General features: G+C 34.5%; 1 protein-coding gene across 1 annotated transcript in view; it reads left to right on the forward strand.

Moving 5' to 3' along the window:
* LOC150094548 (phosphatidylinositol 5-phosphate 4-kinase type-2 alpha-like) overlaps nucleotides 1-19,201 on the forward strand; it is a 174,903-nt gene extending 155,702 nt beyond the window's left edge. Inside the window, exon 9 of the mRNA XM_090412392.1 lies at nucleotides 17,482-19,201. Coding sequence (XP_090268518.1) covers nucleotides 17,482-17,666 — 185 coding nt within the window. The 3' untranslated portion in view covers nucleotides 17,667-19,201. The remainder of the gene's footprint in view (nucleotides 1-17,481) is intronic.
* Nucleotides 19,202-20,161: the final 960 nt, after the last annotated feature.

Below are 20,161 nucleotides of genomic sequence, written 5' to 3' on the forward strand. Positions count from 1 at the left end.
GCACGTTTTGGAACACCACGTGAGGTTTATTGAAAAGAGTTTAGAAAGAAATCACGAGAAGAATTTAGGCGGGAAGAATGGATATAAAAAGCAATGAACGCTGAAATGATTATGATTAGAGATTTATAAGAGAGAGATTGGCATTAGGTTGGAATCGGAGCATTCGAGAATCACAGTGCGATAATAGCGAGTCGGCAAGTCACTCAAGCAGCTAAATAAAGTCTACTAGTCGAGAGGCAGTTAGCTAATAAGTTGTAGAATAACAATTATAGCTACAGAAAACAGCTGAGTGACTACTAAATAGACTAGCAATACTTGAGTTGAGATTTAATTTCAGGGCCGACCTTTCAAGGACACACGGATACTTGAAGCATAGCACGAAGTAACTAGAGAATAATTAGAGGCAACAAAGTTGAGTTTAATGATAGCGGTGTTAAGAATTATGGTACCTAAAGGATTAAATTGATGTCGAAGGAGTAGGCAACTGTGCATATTAAACTTCAAGTTAAGGAATTATTGTGTGTTACCTTAGTACAAGTGTTGTTAGTAGAACACTGAATTAGTTAAGTGATGTCAATTGTAGTGCAAGCAGTTTGATCTGTGCAAGAACGTTTGATTGTGTGTATTGTGGCCGTTAATTAATCCAGTTATTTCTAAGAAGATTTTTTTTAAATGAGTGCCATTAATTGATTAAAGTGTATACAGTTACAAAAAGTGTTCGCACATAAGTATATGAAGAAGGAAAATTGTCGGTAAGAATATTCCAACCATTAATATTCCTATACAGAGAAGTGTGTGAGTTTCATCTTAGAATTTCCTTATAATAACGGTGACTATTGGTGAGAATTAGCTGAAGTGTAAAATTAAAAGTATTTGTTTGTGAAGAGGTGTGTTAGTACGATTTTATTGTATTTGGAACTTAAGGAACTGCAAGAAGACTGTACTAGAGATAACAGTTTTAACATTGTACGAGTTGAATGATTGAATTTACCTGAGGAGTTAAAATGTTTGTAATATCTTAATTACTGATTTGAAGTTAAGTGTAAAATTTGTGATTTTAAAATTAAATGTTTGTTTTTGTTAATCAAAAGATATATTTTGCCTGAATCTCTTTTACTGCACCATTCATAAAATATTCGAACCAAAGCGGGTAAATTAAGTAAGTCAAATATACTCGGCCAGTATATATTTTAAAGAGAGATAGTTGAAGGTTGATTTTTCTTCAATTCTTGAACTAATTCAGATATAGAGTGGCGCAGTCTTTAAATATAAATTTTCTCTATATTTAAATTAGAAACCAACTAGCAACTATTTTTAGGTTAAGAACATCGTAGTAAATAACATGTCGGATCCAAAGTATAGATTAAGAACAAGTAGGATCCAACACTATCTTCACTGAAAATTGTGCATAAATAGCATTAAAAAAAATCGTATAACCTGTCCTTATAGTTTCACTACCAAGAACGTAGTTGTTCTCTGTTGTCCTGCTTGTTCTCCTGTTTTTGGTTGTCATGCTAAATTAGTCATGGTAGTTAGTTTCACTAAATTTTAGACTTCTAAGAGTTGTTTAAAGAGTTATTTACTTGGATAAAAAACGAGAAAGAGAGAGCTTCCATGTTTTTTAATTATCCCCTCTTCTGGACTGCTCTCACTGGGATCCAATTCGTTACTGCCATGTGATGCAACCCATGGACATCCAAAAAGGGAGATCCTGGTAGTCTTGCACTATTTTGGCCTGCCTGCAAGGGTCAATCTGTTGCAGTAAGTCTCCTCCATGGTATGGGAACAGTCCAATTCTTGTGGTGTGATTATGGCATCTCGCATTCTGCTCCCCAGCACAATCATTGCTTGCTGGAGAGTGAGCACCCATGTGATGCTTTATGGTGGGTGGGGGACCTCTGTTGCTGATCAAATTCCCTTTGATAATTAGTAATTTTTCATCTGGTTTATCAGGAAACAAGTCCCAACCATGTCCATAGACACATAAACTGAAAACAAAATATAATAAGTAAAAACATCATGGGCCTTTTCAATACACTTGGGAAAATGTCACCTGTTTTCATCCAGAAGGGTTTGGAAGGAATTACAAAGATCCCCAAAATTAGAACATCAGTGAAGAAACTGTTAAGGGGACATTCTCTTAGAAACAACACAGACAACCAAAGAATCTCCCTTTGCACAATATCCATTGGGGAATACCACTCAGTGTTTTCCACAGAAAAAAATTTCAGTTCTTCTCAAGGAATAATATCAGTGGGACTTCCTCAATGTTCCAGACAGAGAGATCTGCTCCTAAATGAAAGATAAAGGAGTGATTGCCATGAAAAGAATAAGCCTTCGCTGAATGGTCACCTGCTGTTTACAAGAAATATCATGTTTGTTCTCAACATTTCTAAACCACTAACAGCAGGATATCTAAACTGCTCAGGCTATACATGCTGAGCCCTTTGCACTGCCTTAAATGTCAGAAGTATGGTCATTCTCAAATTGCTTGTTATGGCCGCCATCTTGCTCAGTGTGGCAGTAAAGATTACTAGAACAAAGACATGCAAAACAAAAATAACCACATATTATTTAGCGTACCAAAGGTGGAAGGATGAAAAGGAGATCCAAAAAATAAAATCGAGCTAGCTGACTGGCTCACCTTCTCCTCTCCTATTAGCAAAGCAGTGAATCATGTAACAGTTTATTACACAAACTGCACAACTGCAATTTCTTTAACATCTAGTAGTTTCCGTGTTTCCAAAGCCATGTAGTGATGATTGCACAGCAGCCTGGGAAGCTCAAAATAAAACATTGAGTTGCTTGTAAGAGAGATTTTATTGGCAACAAAATCTCTCTTACATGCTCTAGATATTGGCATAGGCAACACATTATCAGATATACTACTACAGTTTCATTCATACATACCACCATGCAGTTTTTTCTTTATATATGCCACTCAAACACTCCACACCACCTGTTGTCTACCAGTAGTAGTTTTAAGCATAATACACAGATAGCATAATATCCACTCAGATTCCAATGGAGTGTAACAAGACATTGTTTTCCAAGACATGTTGGGATTAAAGGGAACAAGGCTGCTGATATTGCAGCTAGGTCAGTTTGTTTCTTGAACTTTGACTATTGACCTGTTCCACACAGATTACTGGAAGATCATCAGACACAAACCTATAATCCATTGGAAGCAATCACAGAATAGACCAATAATAAGCTCCATTGAATCAAGCCTGCAATCAAATTATGGCATTGAATAATATATGCATGTAAACACAAGAAAGATATTTAATTAACCAAATATTTCGGTCTGGAAATAGCAGACCATCTTCAGTGGCATTACAAGAACAGTTTTTAAAAAAAATACAAGGTGGAATACTAACAATAGTACTAATACAATAATACTAATAATAATACTAGGAGAAGGAAAATGGGAAGATAATTTGTTAATAGGTGAATACATAGCTGTTAACTCATATTTCTTCAGAATTCTTGTGATAGGTTCTGAAATCCCGGAGATGTGAGCAATTGGAACTCGATGTATTGAATCTTCGTTGTTTTGTGGTGGATTATAAGAATCGAGAAGATGTTGAGTACTCTTTTCGGAAAAGCCATTGAGTTTCATGTGCTGTTGGATAGTAGAAAGTTCTTTCTGTAGAAAATTAGAAGTAAACAATTAGTTTTGGCTCTTCTGATAAGACATTTTAAGATTCCCTTTTTTGACAAGGATGATGGGCTGATTCTTTAAGGCTATAACAACCTGTGAACTTTGGTTTCCTGTAAACTGGAGTTGTAAAAGTATTTGAAGGTGACCGGATGAGGAGAACGTCTAAAAACAGATAACTGGTTGTTTTCTTCCATTTCCATAGTACACTTTATACAATGATGTAAGGAATTGATACTGTTTAAAAAAGAAGGTAAGGAGTCTTTGTTGTGCAGCCATACAGTAAAGATGTCATCTATATATCTTACCTGAAAGGATGGTTGAGGGAAAATAGATGAGAAGAGGACTTTTTCTAGATGTTCTAAATAAAAGTTGGCTAAAGCAGGAGAGAGAGGAATTCCCATGGCTGTTCCTTCTACTTGGCTTTTATTGAAATCTCACATAGGCAACTCTAGTTCCTTTCTAAAAAAAAACTCCTTAGATTTCTTAGAAAAATTAAAAAATGTCTCATTGCAACCTACTGATCTTATGGTGAGCTTTGATATAGAATCTTTATATACAAATGTACCTCTCAAGGAGAAAGATGTCAACAAGTTTAAAATGACTTGCTGACATCTTTCCAGAAGACATTATAAAACTATTCGATTTCGTTATACACGCTGGATATTTCTTACACAACAAAACAAATTTTATAGCCAAGTAGAAGGAACGGCCATGGGAAGTCCTCTCTCTCCCGCTTTAGCCAACTTTTATTTAGAACATCTAGAAAAAGTCCTCTAACATCCTTTTGGATAAGATATATAGATGACATCTTTACTGTATGGCCGCACAACAAAGACTCTTTACCCTCTTTTTTAAACAGTATCAATTCCTTACATCATCATATAAAGTTTACTATGGAAACGGAAGAAAACAACTAGTTATCTTTTTTAAGACGTTCTCCTCATCTGGTCACCTTCAAATTCTCTTACAACTACAGTTTACAGGAAACCAACGTTCACAGGTCATTATATTCTGTTATATTCTTAAAGAATCAGCTCATCATCCTTGTCAAAAAAACAGGAATCAAAAAATGTCTTATCAGAAGAGCCAAAACTAATCGTTCTACTTCTAATTTTCTACAGAAAGAACTTTCTACTATCCAATAGTATATGAAACTCAGTGGCTTTTCCGAAAAGAGTACTCAACATCTTCTCGATTCTTATAATCCACCACAAAACAACAAAGATCCAATATGTCGAGTTCCAATTCCTTACATCTCCGGGATTTCAGAACCTATCGCAAGAATTCTGAAGAAATATGAGTTAACAGCTACATATTCACCTATTAACAAATTATCTTCCCATTTTCCTTCTCCTAAAAACAAATGCTCAACTATATCTATTCATGGAGTTTATTAAATTCCCTGCAACTGTGATCTCTCCTATTTTGGACAAACTGGAAGTTCTCTTGAAAAAAGAATCCAAGAACATCAATCCTTTATTCATCACAACAAATCTCAAAAATCTGGATTGACTCAGCACGGGATTGAAACTAACCACAACATCCTTTGGTCAAAAACTCGCCTCTTACATAGATCCCATTATAAATTTGAACGTTTATTCAAAGAAAGTGTAGATGCCTTACTCCATCGTCCTAACCTGAATCGGAATCACTATATCTATATCAAAAATATGGGAAAGTCTAATCAGGATAACTCATTAATTCATATTAATTTTGTTATTTAATATTATTAATTAATATCTTTATTTCAATCATGTCTCTGCTTAAAAATATTCCCTTTAATACTTAGTGATATAACATCACGCAGCTTGTTCTATTAAAGGGAATATTTTTTTTTAAATATTCCCTTTAAAAAAATACAAGTCAAAAGCTTTAGAGTAGTCTAAGAAACACATTACCAGAGGGAGTCTGAATTCTTTATATTTTTCTATGATCTGTCTAAGGCAAAGGATCTGATCTCTGATGCCCCTACCTTTCCTAAAACCTGCTTGTTCCTTAACTTTGGCCTCAATCCTATTTAGCATGATCTTTAATAAAATTTTGCTTGCATGAGATATCAAACTAATAGTTCTATAATTCTTGCATGCCTTCTTATCACTTTTCTTGTGTAGTGGTATGAAAACTGACTTCTTCCAGTCTCCAGGCCATGATCTTGTCTCCCATATCCTTGTAATCAATCTATGAAACACTCTTATCCATCCATCCCCTGTGGCCTTCCCAACCCCTGGGATTTCATCTGCACCTGGGGCTTTATTGCTGTTGAGCTGCTTAACTGCTTTTTCAACTTCATGCCTAAGTGGAGGAGGTTCCAAATCAAAATTTTCTTGGTGGGAAGACTCCACATTTTCTTTATCCACTCTACCTGTACAGTTCCTCACAGTATTCTTTCCATATGTTTTTGATTTCCAACTCTTCTGTTAGTAATGATCCATTCCTGTCTTTGACATTCAATTTAGGCTTAAGCATGTGCTTTAAGTCACGAACTAAATAAAACATCTTTTTATAATTATGCCTTCTCATCTGGAACTGTATTTCTTCACATTTATTAGTATAGAACTTTTCCTTGTCCTGCTTGATGGCTCTTCTGATTTCTCTATGTAATCTCTTGTATTCTTTGGTCCCTGTGTCTCTTTGTTTTTCAACCGCCTTCTTTTGATTAATTCCCATGTTGAATCTGATATTCATGGGTCTCTTGGTTTTTTTATTGGGCCGAGATACGTCTTCACTGTATCCTGTATTATCATCTTGATAATACAGGATACAGGATACGCCTTCCCCAAGCATTTCTGGTGAGATTTCCTCATTGGTCTCCAAAAAATCATCCAGCCGAGTTGATGTTTCTTCTGTGAATCCACTAGGAATTACTTTAACATCCAATCTAGTGGAATGTGCCTGACCTGGAAGTTTTCGGAGTCTTAGTCTTACTTTGGCTCTTACCAGCTGATGGTCTGTACCACAAGTATCCTTAAAACATCAAATTATGGCATTCTAGACTAAATAGAGATAATAAAGAGGAAATTCTTTTGGCTTGGCTCCACATAGGTAATAGTCATTTTAAACACTCCTTTCTATTGAGGATTGATATTATGCCTGTCTGTGAGTTGTGTGATGCTGGACCAACCCTCATTTTTATTTTAATTAACTGCCCTCATTTCATTACTGTTTTAGTGCTTGACTATTTTAGTCACATTTATAATCTGAACACTACACACCCAGGTAGATTTTCTTAGACTCATCAAGTATCGCCCTTATATCTAAATTTTTACAGAGTATCAATATCCATCTTATATGAACTATGTATATATTAGCACCTATACTGCTTGGAAAGACTTCATCAAACACCATAGTGTGAGGAACAAACAGCCATGGTGATGACTGCAGCAATCCTAAGGGGATTATTGCAGTCATCGCCATATTGCAGTCCTACCATGAAAACCCATGTTGTGTGCCTCAACTCTGAATGTTTTTGTGCAGCCTGGAACTCTCCTTTCTACATGTCAGCTGACAAATGGCAGTTTTTACATATTATTCTCTGTAGCACCCTATAGTCACATTTAGCGAACGTAGTAAGTTGTCCACTGCAGGTAGCACTTGCAGTTGATTCCCTGTGCTTCCATCTCAGTGTGGTATCACTAATTGTTGACCTTGGATGGTCCAATTTGTCAAAAATTTGGTGAACAGATAGGCCTGCAACATGGCATCTTATCACAACGGCTATTTCAAACTCCATTTTTCTTCTCGTGGCCATTTCACTCGGATGCCATTGCACTGTTTTGGGAACATCATATTCCTCCAATTTATACTGGCTACAAACACATGATGCACCTTGCTCATATGGGCATCCATTGACTTTTTTCCCACTAGTGTACTTTTAGCACCTTTTTTTAATTATGAATTTTTCTACACTTTATGCCCATTTTTACATTTGTTTTTATGTTTGTTTGGATATACTGATTTTATACCCGTTTATGCTGTTTATTTATTACCATGTGTACTACCACAGTATGACCATCGCTATCTTTGCATCATTAAATCCAGACAGTCAACCATGACAAGCCATTGAGCCTGGCATGAAAGGAAAGATGGAAGATCAAAAATAAGTCTTAATTTCTCTTATTTAAATACAGCAATCCCTCGATTAATATGCCTCAGATTAGTATGTCATTTTTTTTTCTATACCCAAATTCGATTAGTGTGCCTATATACATCTTAAAAATAAATATTACAGATTTTAAAAATTTCCTATCCACAATTTTTTTTTTAATGCTAACTATTTCAAAAAAATCACTCACCAGGATGAAATAATTTAGTTACCAATTTAAACATTTTACAAAGTTATTTTTTAATGGCATACTATACTATTTCCATGTACACTATGTTTCAAATTTACTGCCAAAATTTATGTCGTCTGCTAATTACATAGCATTTTGATGATCATATCTCATGCCTCCTTTGTAATTGTTTTACTTACTTTTTTTTATTTTAAAGTATTTTCAAAAGCTTTCATCATGAGTAAAAGAATTAGTAAGCAAAAAAGTGGAAGTGTGAAAATCATTTAAAAAGTGATCTCATTGGAAGAAAAACTGGAAATAATAAAGAAAAATTAACATTGCGAGTCTAGAGCAAAGATAGGAGAACACAAAATGAGTAACTGTATGAACAATTTTAAGCAAAGCTGCTGAATACAAAGAGAAAGGTAAGGCTGCTTCAACTTCATCATGCATGCACTTGAAATCAAAGTATTATAATGATTGAATTAGAGAGACTTCTTTCTACATGGATCAAAGACTGTAACCAAAAATTGATCCTGCTAAGTACTGACCTTATTAAATTAAAAGCATCAAGTCTCTTTGCAACCTTGAAAGAAAGTGCTATCAAGATAGAAAAGAAAAAGAATTCCATGGTAGTGCTGGGTTGAAAGTTTCAAAATAGAAATAGCCTACATGATGTTCTAATCACAGACGAAGCTGCAAGTGCAATTAAGGAGGTGGCTGCAAATTATCCAGAGATTTTAAAGAAAATTGTGGAAGAAGGGAGCTATTGTGACCAACAAAAATTTAATGTTGATGAAACTGCCTTTTTTTAGAAGTGAATCCCTTCGAAGACTTTTCTGGCCATATAAGAGTCGCAAATCGAACGAAATTACTAGCAATATGCGAGCTATTTGGAAGCACGTTCTTTCATTGTGCAAATGATTTTAGAGGCTTTTCAAATGAATCTAAGTTATTTAAATCTCATTCTGAGATACTGAGTGATTCCGACCTGCTAAATTTAGATGCACAGCAGTGAGATCATGAAGAATATGAAGAAAATTTAATCACTGACAAGCCCAAAGATTTCACAGAAACAAATTGAAAATTTTTTTGTACAATCCAAGTTTTTAAGTAGCAATGCTTAGAGGCTGACCCTGATGAAGAGAGTAGTAGAAGAGGCAACAGGGCCATACCGTCAGTTGTATGAAAAAAGAAATAGAATGGCCGCCAAACTGCGTTAGGTGTATTCTTTGTTAAGAAGTAGAATAATAAATTTATATCCTGAATATGTTTTATTGTCTTTCAGCTTCATGGTTTTTCCTTTAACTAGGCCCTGAGATATACTCTAATTCTTTTATAAAAAAAATTAAGGGTCAAAAAAATTTACTTTTTCCCATAAGTTATTATATTTGATTAGGGCACTTTTGATTAATGCACCTGATTTAAAGAATGCATTAGGCGCGTTAATTGAGGGATTGCCGTATCAATTTTAATATCGCTTATCTTAATGTAGTGGGACATGTAGTTTAAAACAATAGTGGGGATAGCATATGATACTTTCTTACACATAATTTAACTTTAAACACTTTCTGTACATCCATCATTTTTAACTGCTGATTTGCAACTTTATGAGCCATATATCTCTGAGGTTTCATTTATACCATTATAATTTAGTGATATTAAAAAACAGTTTTTCCCTTTTCACGTTATGCTTTTTTTTTTAAAAAAATCAACAACATTTAAAGTTCCTTATTTACTCCTTTATTTCTCAAATGATTTTTGTATAGTAAAAATCTGGATTTGCAATGCCTATTTTATCTTTCAAGGTATGCTTGCATAAATCATCCCTGAAAGACTCAGCAGGTAAATTGCTCTAATTCCAAATTTGCCTTTGTTTTTATTTATTTATTATTATTTATTTATTTTTGTATAAATTAGTAGTACCAGAGCTTTATCTTCTCATCTGAGATTTGCTTGTGTAATGATACTATTTGAATTATGCAGTGTAGCTACTGGAGAACTTTACTTGGCCACTATATTTCCTGTTGAGCCACTTTTACAGGTAAACTGTAGACTCAACTGTACAAACATTATTCAAGAAAAAGTGAAATAGTTCAAAAACAATAACCAAATCTTGGAGTCTCAGTGGCAAACTGAAATAAACATTGATCGATTCATCTAGAGGCATGTGAAGTCTGCAAGGATAGGAAAACAAAAACACCATGGTGGGCATAGGAAGTTACTGTCTGTTTGGGATTATCTCTCTCTCTCTACATATTTTATTAATCTACGTATGTTTCTTCATCCTTCCTATAAGATTTCTCTGTTGCTTTACTGATTTCTTTGTAATAATTTCTGTTGTTTTTCATTGGTCATTCCCCTTGGATTTCTTTCTGAGGTTGATCAGCTCAAGTTTCTCTTAAAAGAGTTATTATCTCTGTGGAGTTTTTGGTATTGAAACCATATTATAATATAAATAAGGAGTATAATAAAAATAAGCAATTAAAACACAAGTTTCTTATGTCGTAAGATTAACATCATCGGGGGGGGGGGGGGGTAGTGATACATAAAAGGTTTGCACAACAAAAGCCTGTTAACAATTAATTACACATATTAGTTGTTTTTTGAGAGCTTCACAACTGTTAAATATAATTGATAAACTAGAATACATATGGTAATCCAGAATACGAATGGTAAATTCATTACTGGAACATTGCTAGTTGTTTCTATCATGTGTTATATCCTAGGTCAGCGGCAGTTAAATTTTTGATGAATGCAGACCATACTTGATGTAAAATTAAGCCTTGGTTTTTATTGCATTATGTAGGGATCCTAAGAATTTGTGAGGCTTGTTTAAATTTTCTTGTAAAACAGTTATGATCAATATATGACCATGAAGTACTCTGTTGCCAGAGTACTTCATGGCCAGTAGTGGTTGTATGGAATGCCAGAACATGCAGATCTCTCCTGACCTTCCTGTCTGTCATACATAACAAATGTATGGCAGACAGGAGGTTTTGGTGGATATATGAATCTTGATAATTTTTTGTAAAGGTAAAAAGACACTTTTATGTTGTACTCGCAGAGCAACGCGGCCACTTTGTCTGACATTCTTGATGTAAGGGAGTTGCAGGAGATGTATTAAGAATTTTCTGATCGTCTTGGGTTCAAAACGAAGTGTGCAGTTATGTTTGAGGTAGTGCAGTTTTTCATTCCTTTTAATTGATGTGCTTCATATATTGTATGCTCTGTCTTGTAAAGTTAATTATGCATATTTTTTGCAATGGATGGTGGTGTGAAGTGGCATTTAAAAATCTTCCTATTGTGGTACATTTTCTGCATACAGAAAAGGAATGTCATATATTGATTGTAACTATTTTATAAGAAAATTTAAAAAAGCCTCTGAATGCTTGGGATCAATGATTGAGAATGGTTTTGAGAGACATCTGAAATCTATTGCTGTGTATATTGACTCCATACTATGACATGTGACATAGTATGGAGAAAGGGCCTGGTATTAAAATTTCTGAAGATGATTCCATGTAGATGACTCATCAACTTATTGAACAATAACAGATGGATACAGGTATTTGCAGGCAATTCAAAAAAAAAAAAAAATGTCGACCATGCAAGCTTAATAATGGACTCCATCAAGTCTCTGTACTATCTCCATTGTTTAATTTATATATTTCTGATCTCCCTCAAACTAGCTCAGGGAAATTATTGCAAGGTCATCTGCAATAATCACACAAAGCACTAAGTTTAATGAAGCTTAAAAAATAATTAAATGATTTGAAAATTCTAGACTCATATTTCAATTGGTGGCATCTAAATCCAAACCTATCCAAAACTGAAATGTCTGCCTTCCATTTTAATGACCATCAGGCTAATTCCAAACCTACTGTCTTCTTCAAAGATATATTACTGAACTTTAACAGTACACCTAAATATTTAGGTGCTACCCTAGATAGAACACTCACCTTTGAAGAAAACCTAGTGAAAGTAGCTCATAATAACATAATTCAGAAGCCGGCTGATTCAACTTGGGGTTCAGATGCTGAAGCCTTACATCTATCAGCTTTGGCCTTGGTTTATTCAACTGCGAAGTACTGCTTCCCAGTTTGGCTCAACAGTGTTCATACTTCTAAGGTGGATACCCAACTTATTCAAACCATGAGAATAATAACAGGAACTATAAGATCTGATGACAGGGAGCCAAATTAATGGCTATCATCAATCAAGAAATCCTAGTTGGAGAACAGCAAAGGAATTAATAGGTGAATCTTTCAACTTGACTAATGGAAAGATGAATGGCACCAACACTCTAACAATCCCATGTTAACTATATCGGACCTTATATCTAAACTACCTGGATTTGGACTAATACGTGATCTTTGGACAACCTTAAACGGCACTGGAACTGGTCATGGCAGATGTAAACACCATCTACATAAATGGACTGACACTCCCGCTTGCGATGACTGCAGCTATCACTCTGGAACTATTGACAGTATTTTACAGAACTGCCTGATATATGCTGTTGAGGGCACTATACAAGATGTACATAATGTTACAACAGAAGCTATAAACTGGCTTGAAAAATTGAAACCTTTAGGTGGCTTTTAGTTGTCATTCATATGTCACATTGGTGTATTATGTTTCTTGCTGTATTTTATCATCATACTATAAATAAATAAAACCCCAGATATAAGGAATGGTGATAGATTTAGAATAACATCTGTTATGAGAGAGGGGGGGGGGGAGTTAATTGGTTTTAATATTTTTGGGGATTGTGTAGCTATTTGCTGAGAAGGTGTTAAGGGTATGGTTAAGTTCAGTGGTTAGGGCTTTGTTATCTGAACTGATTAATTTTGCCCTGTTATACTGGGTTTTTATAATCCCATATTGTTGGGGAGGGTGACTGCTGGTCCATGTATCTATGTGCATGTGTAGGTTTTCTGTAAATAGATATCCAGGGTGGAAATCAGACTGACTTGTAATCAGAGTATCTAGGAAAAGAAAAACAACAGTCTCCCTTTCGTAGACACTCTGAAGAAGGCCACTTTATTACACTGCAGTAAGTACATGTATGAAAGATTATTCCTTGAATCAGCCTCAGCTCTGAAAACTTCTCAAATCTCAACAAATTTGGGTACATGAGACTGCCCCAAATTTGGGAAGCTTACATTCACAACATCAGCCCAAGGCCAAGACAACCCAATTTAACCTGTTAGGGGACACCTTTAGGACTCTAGAACAGACTTCAGTTGCCTTTCTTCAACTCATTTGCTTAGTGTTAGTGTCTGCTTGGACATATCATTGTTTTGTGATCCCATGAGATTGCAATGTTACATTGCTAAAATATTTGATTATTATTACTTGACACCTCCAGGGAGTTCAAAGACTCATCGAGGGAGAGCACCTACTCTACAACATTTCTGTCTGCACCACTCAATTCACCAACTACAACCACAGATAATGACAAACATCCATGCCCACGGCAGGATTCGAACCTACAGCCTTTTGGCTGGAGAGCGGATACACTAACCACTCGGCCAACCAGGCTGGCTTAAGGTAGTTATTAAAGTAAAATATAAGTAAGATAAAAAGCCAAATGGCTAGTTTTCTAGCACCTTAATATAGAAAACAAGGGGATAAACATCCTTTGTTGTTTTATAGCCAGTAAGCGAAACTAAAGATCGATAACTACGATCTATAAGTTTCATGCCGAAAAACTATCGGCAGAGGCAATTCGAAGTAAAGGTGGAGCATGCTCCCTCACTATTCTTGATATTTTCTCATAATGTAAAACACAGCTCCTAGGAGATGTAATACTGTCATTACATTATGAGGAGAGGTCACTACCCAGACTGGTTTCAACCTTTTTTGAGGTCTCATCAGTGAGTAGGTAGACCTGAAAGGTATCAAAGCTTAGTTAAAAGAACTTACATACCTTCACTATACGAATGCCATAAAGGTGTAATTATATTTTAGTTAAGATAAAAACCAAATGGCTAGTTTTCTGGCACCTTAATATAGAAAATAAGGGGATAAACATCCTTTGTTGTTTTTGGTCTACCTACTCACTGATGAGACCTCAAAAAAGGTTGAAACCGGTCTGGGTAGTGACCTCTCCTCATAATGTAATGATAGTATTACATCTCCTAGGAGCTGAGTTTTACATTATGAGAAAATATCAAGAATAGTGAGGGAGCTTGCTCCACCTTTACTTCGAATTGCCTCTGCCGATAGTTTTTCGGCATGAAATTTATAGATCGTAGTTATCGATCTTTAGTTTCGCTTACTGACAACAAAGGATGTTTATCCCCTTATTTTCTAAAATATAGGTAGTTATTAAAGATTTTCTAATTAATAATATAGTTTACATTGTAATTTCATAAAAAATTAGGAGTAAGTACTTGTTTTTGGGATATACTTATACTGTTTCAGTCAAGTTCATCTTGGCCTGCTTCCATCTGATGTAGCATTTTCTGCATGTTCTAAAACCTCATGGAATCTTTCTTTGTTTTCATTCTTATAAGGTTCAGGGATTCTGATAAGATCATTTCTGTTTACAAGTTTGGTTTTGAATGGATCTTGACATCAGCAATCAGCACTAGGTGATCTGATTCCCATTCTACTCCAGGATATGTCTTTGAGTTTGTAGCATAGTGTGATTTCTAAATCTGTCTCCAGGGAACCTCCAGATGTTAAAGTCTTTTCCTATGGGGGCGGTGTCTGGGAAGTTCTGATAAACACCTAGAACAAAAATGACATTAAAGCAACTGATATAACCACAAGAAAGAACATATCTTAAACCCTTTCATCCCTATGTTTCATGAAACTAATAATTTGTTCTTTTTCTTTTAGGATGTATAAGAAGACCAAATTAATTAATTTTTGTTCTAGGTGTTTATCAGAACTTTCCAGACCCCTCTCATATGTTGTTGGAAAAATGTGCTAATGACACACTTTATTCTCAATGCATAAATCTATTAGCTTTTTACTTCTGATTTCTAACACAAAGTCCATACCTCCCATATGCTCTTCTGCCATTATTTCTACATCCAATTTTGGCAATTTGTAGTTGGTGTATTAGTGTCTTGTTTGGTATTCCTCCAAAGACTCTTTAGTTTATTGTAGAAAGTGTCAACAATGGTGTCCTCATCAGTTTCAGCTGTAGGAGCATAAATCTGATAAAAATGTCATTGGTGGTCACTTTTCATTAATTTTTAAGGTTTCTTCGTTTGCTGATAAAATTGACACCAAGTACAGCTTTAGCTTTATTGCTATCAATCATTACAGCTAGTCCAATGTTTTGATTCTTGTGAGCCAGAGAAGTAAATAGTATTATTCATCTTAGTCATAAACTGCCCTTTCCATAAGGTTATAGTGCAAGGCCTAGAATGTTTAATTTTTGGAGGATCATTTCTTTCTGGAGTATATTTAATTTTCCTGTCTGTAGAAGACTGTGAGCATTCCAGTTTCCTATTCTTAATATTTCTCTGTGAGATTAAAGTTTCTATTCAGATTTTGTGTTGGGTAAGAAATCAGTTGGGTTAATATCATAGTTAACCAAACTGATAACCCAATGAAGATACACATTCCTTTTCCCTCCTTGGATACAGTATGTACCAGGTTTCCCTTTTTGCTTTCTCTACCATAGTGCCATAAAAAAAAAAAAAACACTTCAACAACAAAATGAAAAATATCATACTCAGTGATGAAGATTTATTAGCTTTGACATAACTGCCCTTTCCACTCATGTCCCAATCAGTGATACTATCCTTCTCATATAGAACATATTTCCACCGAATATGGTCCTCTTTGGACATGTACTTCACTCTGGTATTTCACGGTGGAAATAATTTCTACCCGTAAAAATGAAAGTACGGCCATCACCTCATCACTCTCCCCCCCCCCCCCCCCCATAGCTAACTTTTACATGAAAGACTTCAAGCAATTAGCTGTAGATTCAGCAAGCCTAAAACCCAAAGTCTGGCTCAGGTATGTTGGTATATTTGTCATTTGGTATGTAGCAAAACATTACATGCATTTCTAAGTTACTTGAACAAATAAATCCACATTATCATAGAGGTTGAAAATTATAACTCTCTTCCTTTTCTAGACACACTTGCCACACGTCTTTCCTCAGATTGCCTTTCATTCACAGTCTACTGCAAACCTACACACAGGCCAATACATACATAAAAATTCATACCACCATTTAACACAAAAACTAGGGGTCATCAGCACCCTCAAACAAAGAGCCCTACAAATTTGCTTCAATGAACAGGTGCTGAACAAAGAATATGAAATTATTAGCCAAATGTTTATAAAAATAAAATGTTAAAAACAGTTAACAAGATCCTCCACATTATTACTATTAAATGCAAAAAAGATTACTCAAATTCCATGGCCATACCATTAGAGAAATATCAGCAACAAATAGAACAATACATAAACACAACATTAAGGCAACCTTCAAACCTTCTGCAAAATTAAAAGTATACTCAACTCATCCAAAGATCCCCTTCCTTACCTTGCCCGCACAGGGGTTTACAAAATTCAGTGCACCAAAATCTACCCTATGTAAGGGAAACAGGGTGCACCATCCCAATAAGAAAAGATGAACATAAATACCACATTAAATTCCTCTACTATAGTAAAACAGGCTTAACAGACCATTTGCTTCAAGCATGTCACAGAATCAACTGAAGGTATCAATTCCCTACACTGCACCAAAACCTGGTTTGTTAGAAAGTTCAAGGAATCTTGTGAGATGCTTGAAACGTCATCCAAATCTAAACAAGAATGAAGGATTAGTAATTCCAAGAATCTGGAGGACCCATCTGTAATCTATATGGCATCCAGAACATGATGGCAACATAAGAAAACCTTAATATAAGATGATTATAGAGATGTGTTTAATGTAGTTAATAAAACTAAAAATAAAAGTAATAATACTTTTTTTTATTTATTTAGAGATTTATTTCTATCTGCATATTATTATACTGATATGTATAAAAAAATTTATTTCATTTTGTTAATTTATATTTTTGTATAGATTTTATTTATTATAATATATACACACATATACTTTATATCATCATCAATGGTCATAATAGGCACTAAAGCACCCACGACCCTCAAACTATTCTTGGACTTTGCAACTGTAACTTGAGGATAAGGTGGTTAGCCCTATGCCTCCCACTGTGTCCTATGTCTGTAGATGCATATGTTCATGGGGGCAGTTTGCCTGTTCTGGGGGATGAAAAACCAGAGTTTCTGGGCAAAAAAAATCCTACCTTCATATGAGACCAGCTAACTCATCTTTTTTGTCAGAAGAGACCAGATAAAGGTTTGTCACATCACTGATGGGAATCAAACCTAGGTCTTTTCGACCAACACATGCTATTTAAAGTTTTGATTTCTAATGATTTTTCTCTGTACTGAATAATTTTTTAAAGTAAAAACAGCAATATATTAGATATAGTTGTTATGATGTTTTACAGCAATTCTACCATACACAATATAAAGAAAAACTGATTTTCTTTTTAACAGGTTCTCCTAAAAGAGAGGTTTATTTCTTGGCATTGGTTGATGTCCTAACACATTATGGAGTCAAGAAGCGCACTGCTCAGGCTGCAAAAACTGTCAAGCATGGTACTGGAGCTGAGATTTCAACAGTACATCCAGAACAGTATGCTAAGAGGTTACTGGATTTTGTGTCTAAGGCTGTTGTGTAATTCCTCACCTACTTCTTTGCACTTCTCATTGCCTCTTTCCACAGGCTGCATATAGCCCTCCATCCGATCTCTTTTTTAATGAGCATGCTGTATACTGTGGATTATGAACTAAAAGTTTCTTCTCCATTCTGACAACTAATTTTGTGAATAAGTATATTTTTCCTCATTGAAATATTGGAGAGGAATAATTCGGTACATATTGCATCTAAATTTTTATCGGATTCTGAGTTGTAATTGTTAGCCATACTGTTGGCAGTTGTATAAAAGAAAAAAAAATACTCCCACCTATGAGATAACAACCAGCTTATGCTTCTGGTGAGTAGTCAGAAGAGCAGTAGCCTACAGAAGAAAGTTATAGAAATTTCTAGAATTGAGAATTACTTGTTCGTGTAAAATATTTTAAAATTTTGAACAAAATCATTTATTACAATCCGAAATTTATTAAGAGTACTTCACCTATCACTGTTTTCATACTAAATCATCATTAATTTAAGAAGCAAAGAAATCATACTTCTAAAATAGTGTTTCCACCACAAACTTCATGGTTTACAGTACCTCAGCAGCATACTGTGATTGTCATTCCATTTAGTAATAAGCTATTCAGCTTATGCTTTCAACAAACAGATCTTAAGTCAATCTTGCTAGAGTGCTGAAATCCAGTTTAGACAACTTTAAATCTACTCGTGCATCTGAGTGCATGCAAACTTTCACACAGTCTTATTCCAGCAGTAGATTTTCATAGTTTGTAGCTTTCCAGCTGATACCCCAAGATTAAAAAAACAAACCAACCAACCTAAGAAAAAAAGACACAATTCAGTGATATATAGCAGTTAGATTATACAAATGCATACTTGTATAATAGCTTTTCACTTTGCAGTAAAGCTGAATCTCTTTCATTACTGCTTGCAATCTGTGTAATATGCTGCCAGCCATAATTTAATATTTTTTTTTTTATGATGCAATTTCTCTCAAATAGACTAGCATGTAGCATAGTTTTCCGCATTGATGCAATGTTCTGGCCAACCTGCTTTCTGTCTCATCAGCAATGCTTTTGAAAAAAAAAAAAAAAAAAGTGGTGTCAGCTGATGTTGTAATCATGTGAGGAATTCCTGTGGTTAGTGTGATACACAATCTTCAGAAGATCACAATATAAACACGATCAAGCCATTTGATAAATTAAGCATATTTAAATACTCAATTGACTAAATTATCTGAATTTACTATTTTTTAATTCTTTTGTTTAGTCTACAACAGTTTAGTACTGGTAATGAATTTCTTTACAATGGCTTTTCGGTAATTGAGTGATTTTTCTACTTAAAGCCTGCTAAAGGCCACATCATGTTACCAGTGGTCAGGTGTGTAATTTTGTACATGTGTGGTGCTCAATCACCAACACTTAGTTGGCATTAGTTGTGTGTGATATCTTGTCCTTGCATTGTTTTTGTTCAATATTTTGTTCTCGTGATCAAAGCTGTAAATAATTGTAGTATGTTATGTCATTTTTAATTGAGCATTAAATTGCATTACGAAATCTTTTTTTTTTATTTTCCTTTATGTTCTCAGACATGCTATTTATTTTGAATACTGCCTTCAAATGAAAGTAGATTGTAACTTTTTGACTAGACTATTTTATCCAAAATATATGAAACGGCAATTTTTTCTCAACCTCTTTTGTTTCTACAATAACACCAACTTCATCTAAGAAAATTATTAATTTATAATGGATTATTACACGTCGGCAACTTATTTTATACATATCTTTTCAAAGATATAACAGTTATAATTTCACTATAAATAATACTAATTTCAGTAGATTAACAAGACTTAATTATTTGTCTGGGTACATTTCTTTTCTGAGGTTATGATTTGCAAAATATTAATTGGTGTATATTAGATCAGCATTTCTTCAACTGTTCCACGAAACCCTGAAGTTCCGCATAAACTTGTAGGGATTTCACAGTGCATGCGCATATTTATTATAACTTGTATTAGGTATAGTTTTTGATTAAAAAAAAACAAAAAAAACTTATGAATGGGGAAAATGATATCTGGTGAGACTGCATGTGAGGATAGTCTTTATCATTGCTACAGAGCATGACTCACCATTTATTACAGCACAATGAATGTGTTAATTCTACTGTAGTTATTTACTAATTTATTTACTTATCTGAGTAAGCAGCATAAGTTGACTTCTTTTTCAAACAACTTTTTTTAATGTTTTTTATCAAAATATTTTGCATGAAAGTGCTCATTGTCATAATTTCATTTCTGATAATTTATATACGGAAGTTGTCATAGGGTTTTCATGAAAAAAAGTTTAAGAAATGCAGTAATATATATATATATCAAATATATCTAAAGGATGGCATCAAATTTATAACACATGTTTCTGTGTGTGCAGTAGCGCACTCAGGATTTAATCTTGGGGGAGGGGGGGGGAAGAGTTGAGTAGACAATTTGAGAATACACACTACGCATCATACAACCTATGACTG

The sequence above is a fragment of the Typopeltis vanoorti genome, chromosome 22, assembly GCF_054136105.1.
Source record: "Typopeltis vanoorti isolate ZY-2024b chromosome 22, IOZ_Tvanoo_1.0, whole genome shotgun sequence".
NCBI lineage: Eukaryota > Metazoa > Arthropoda > Arachnida > Uropygi > Thelyphonidae > Typopeltis > Typopeltis vanoorti.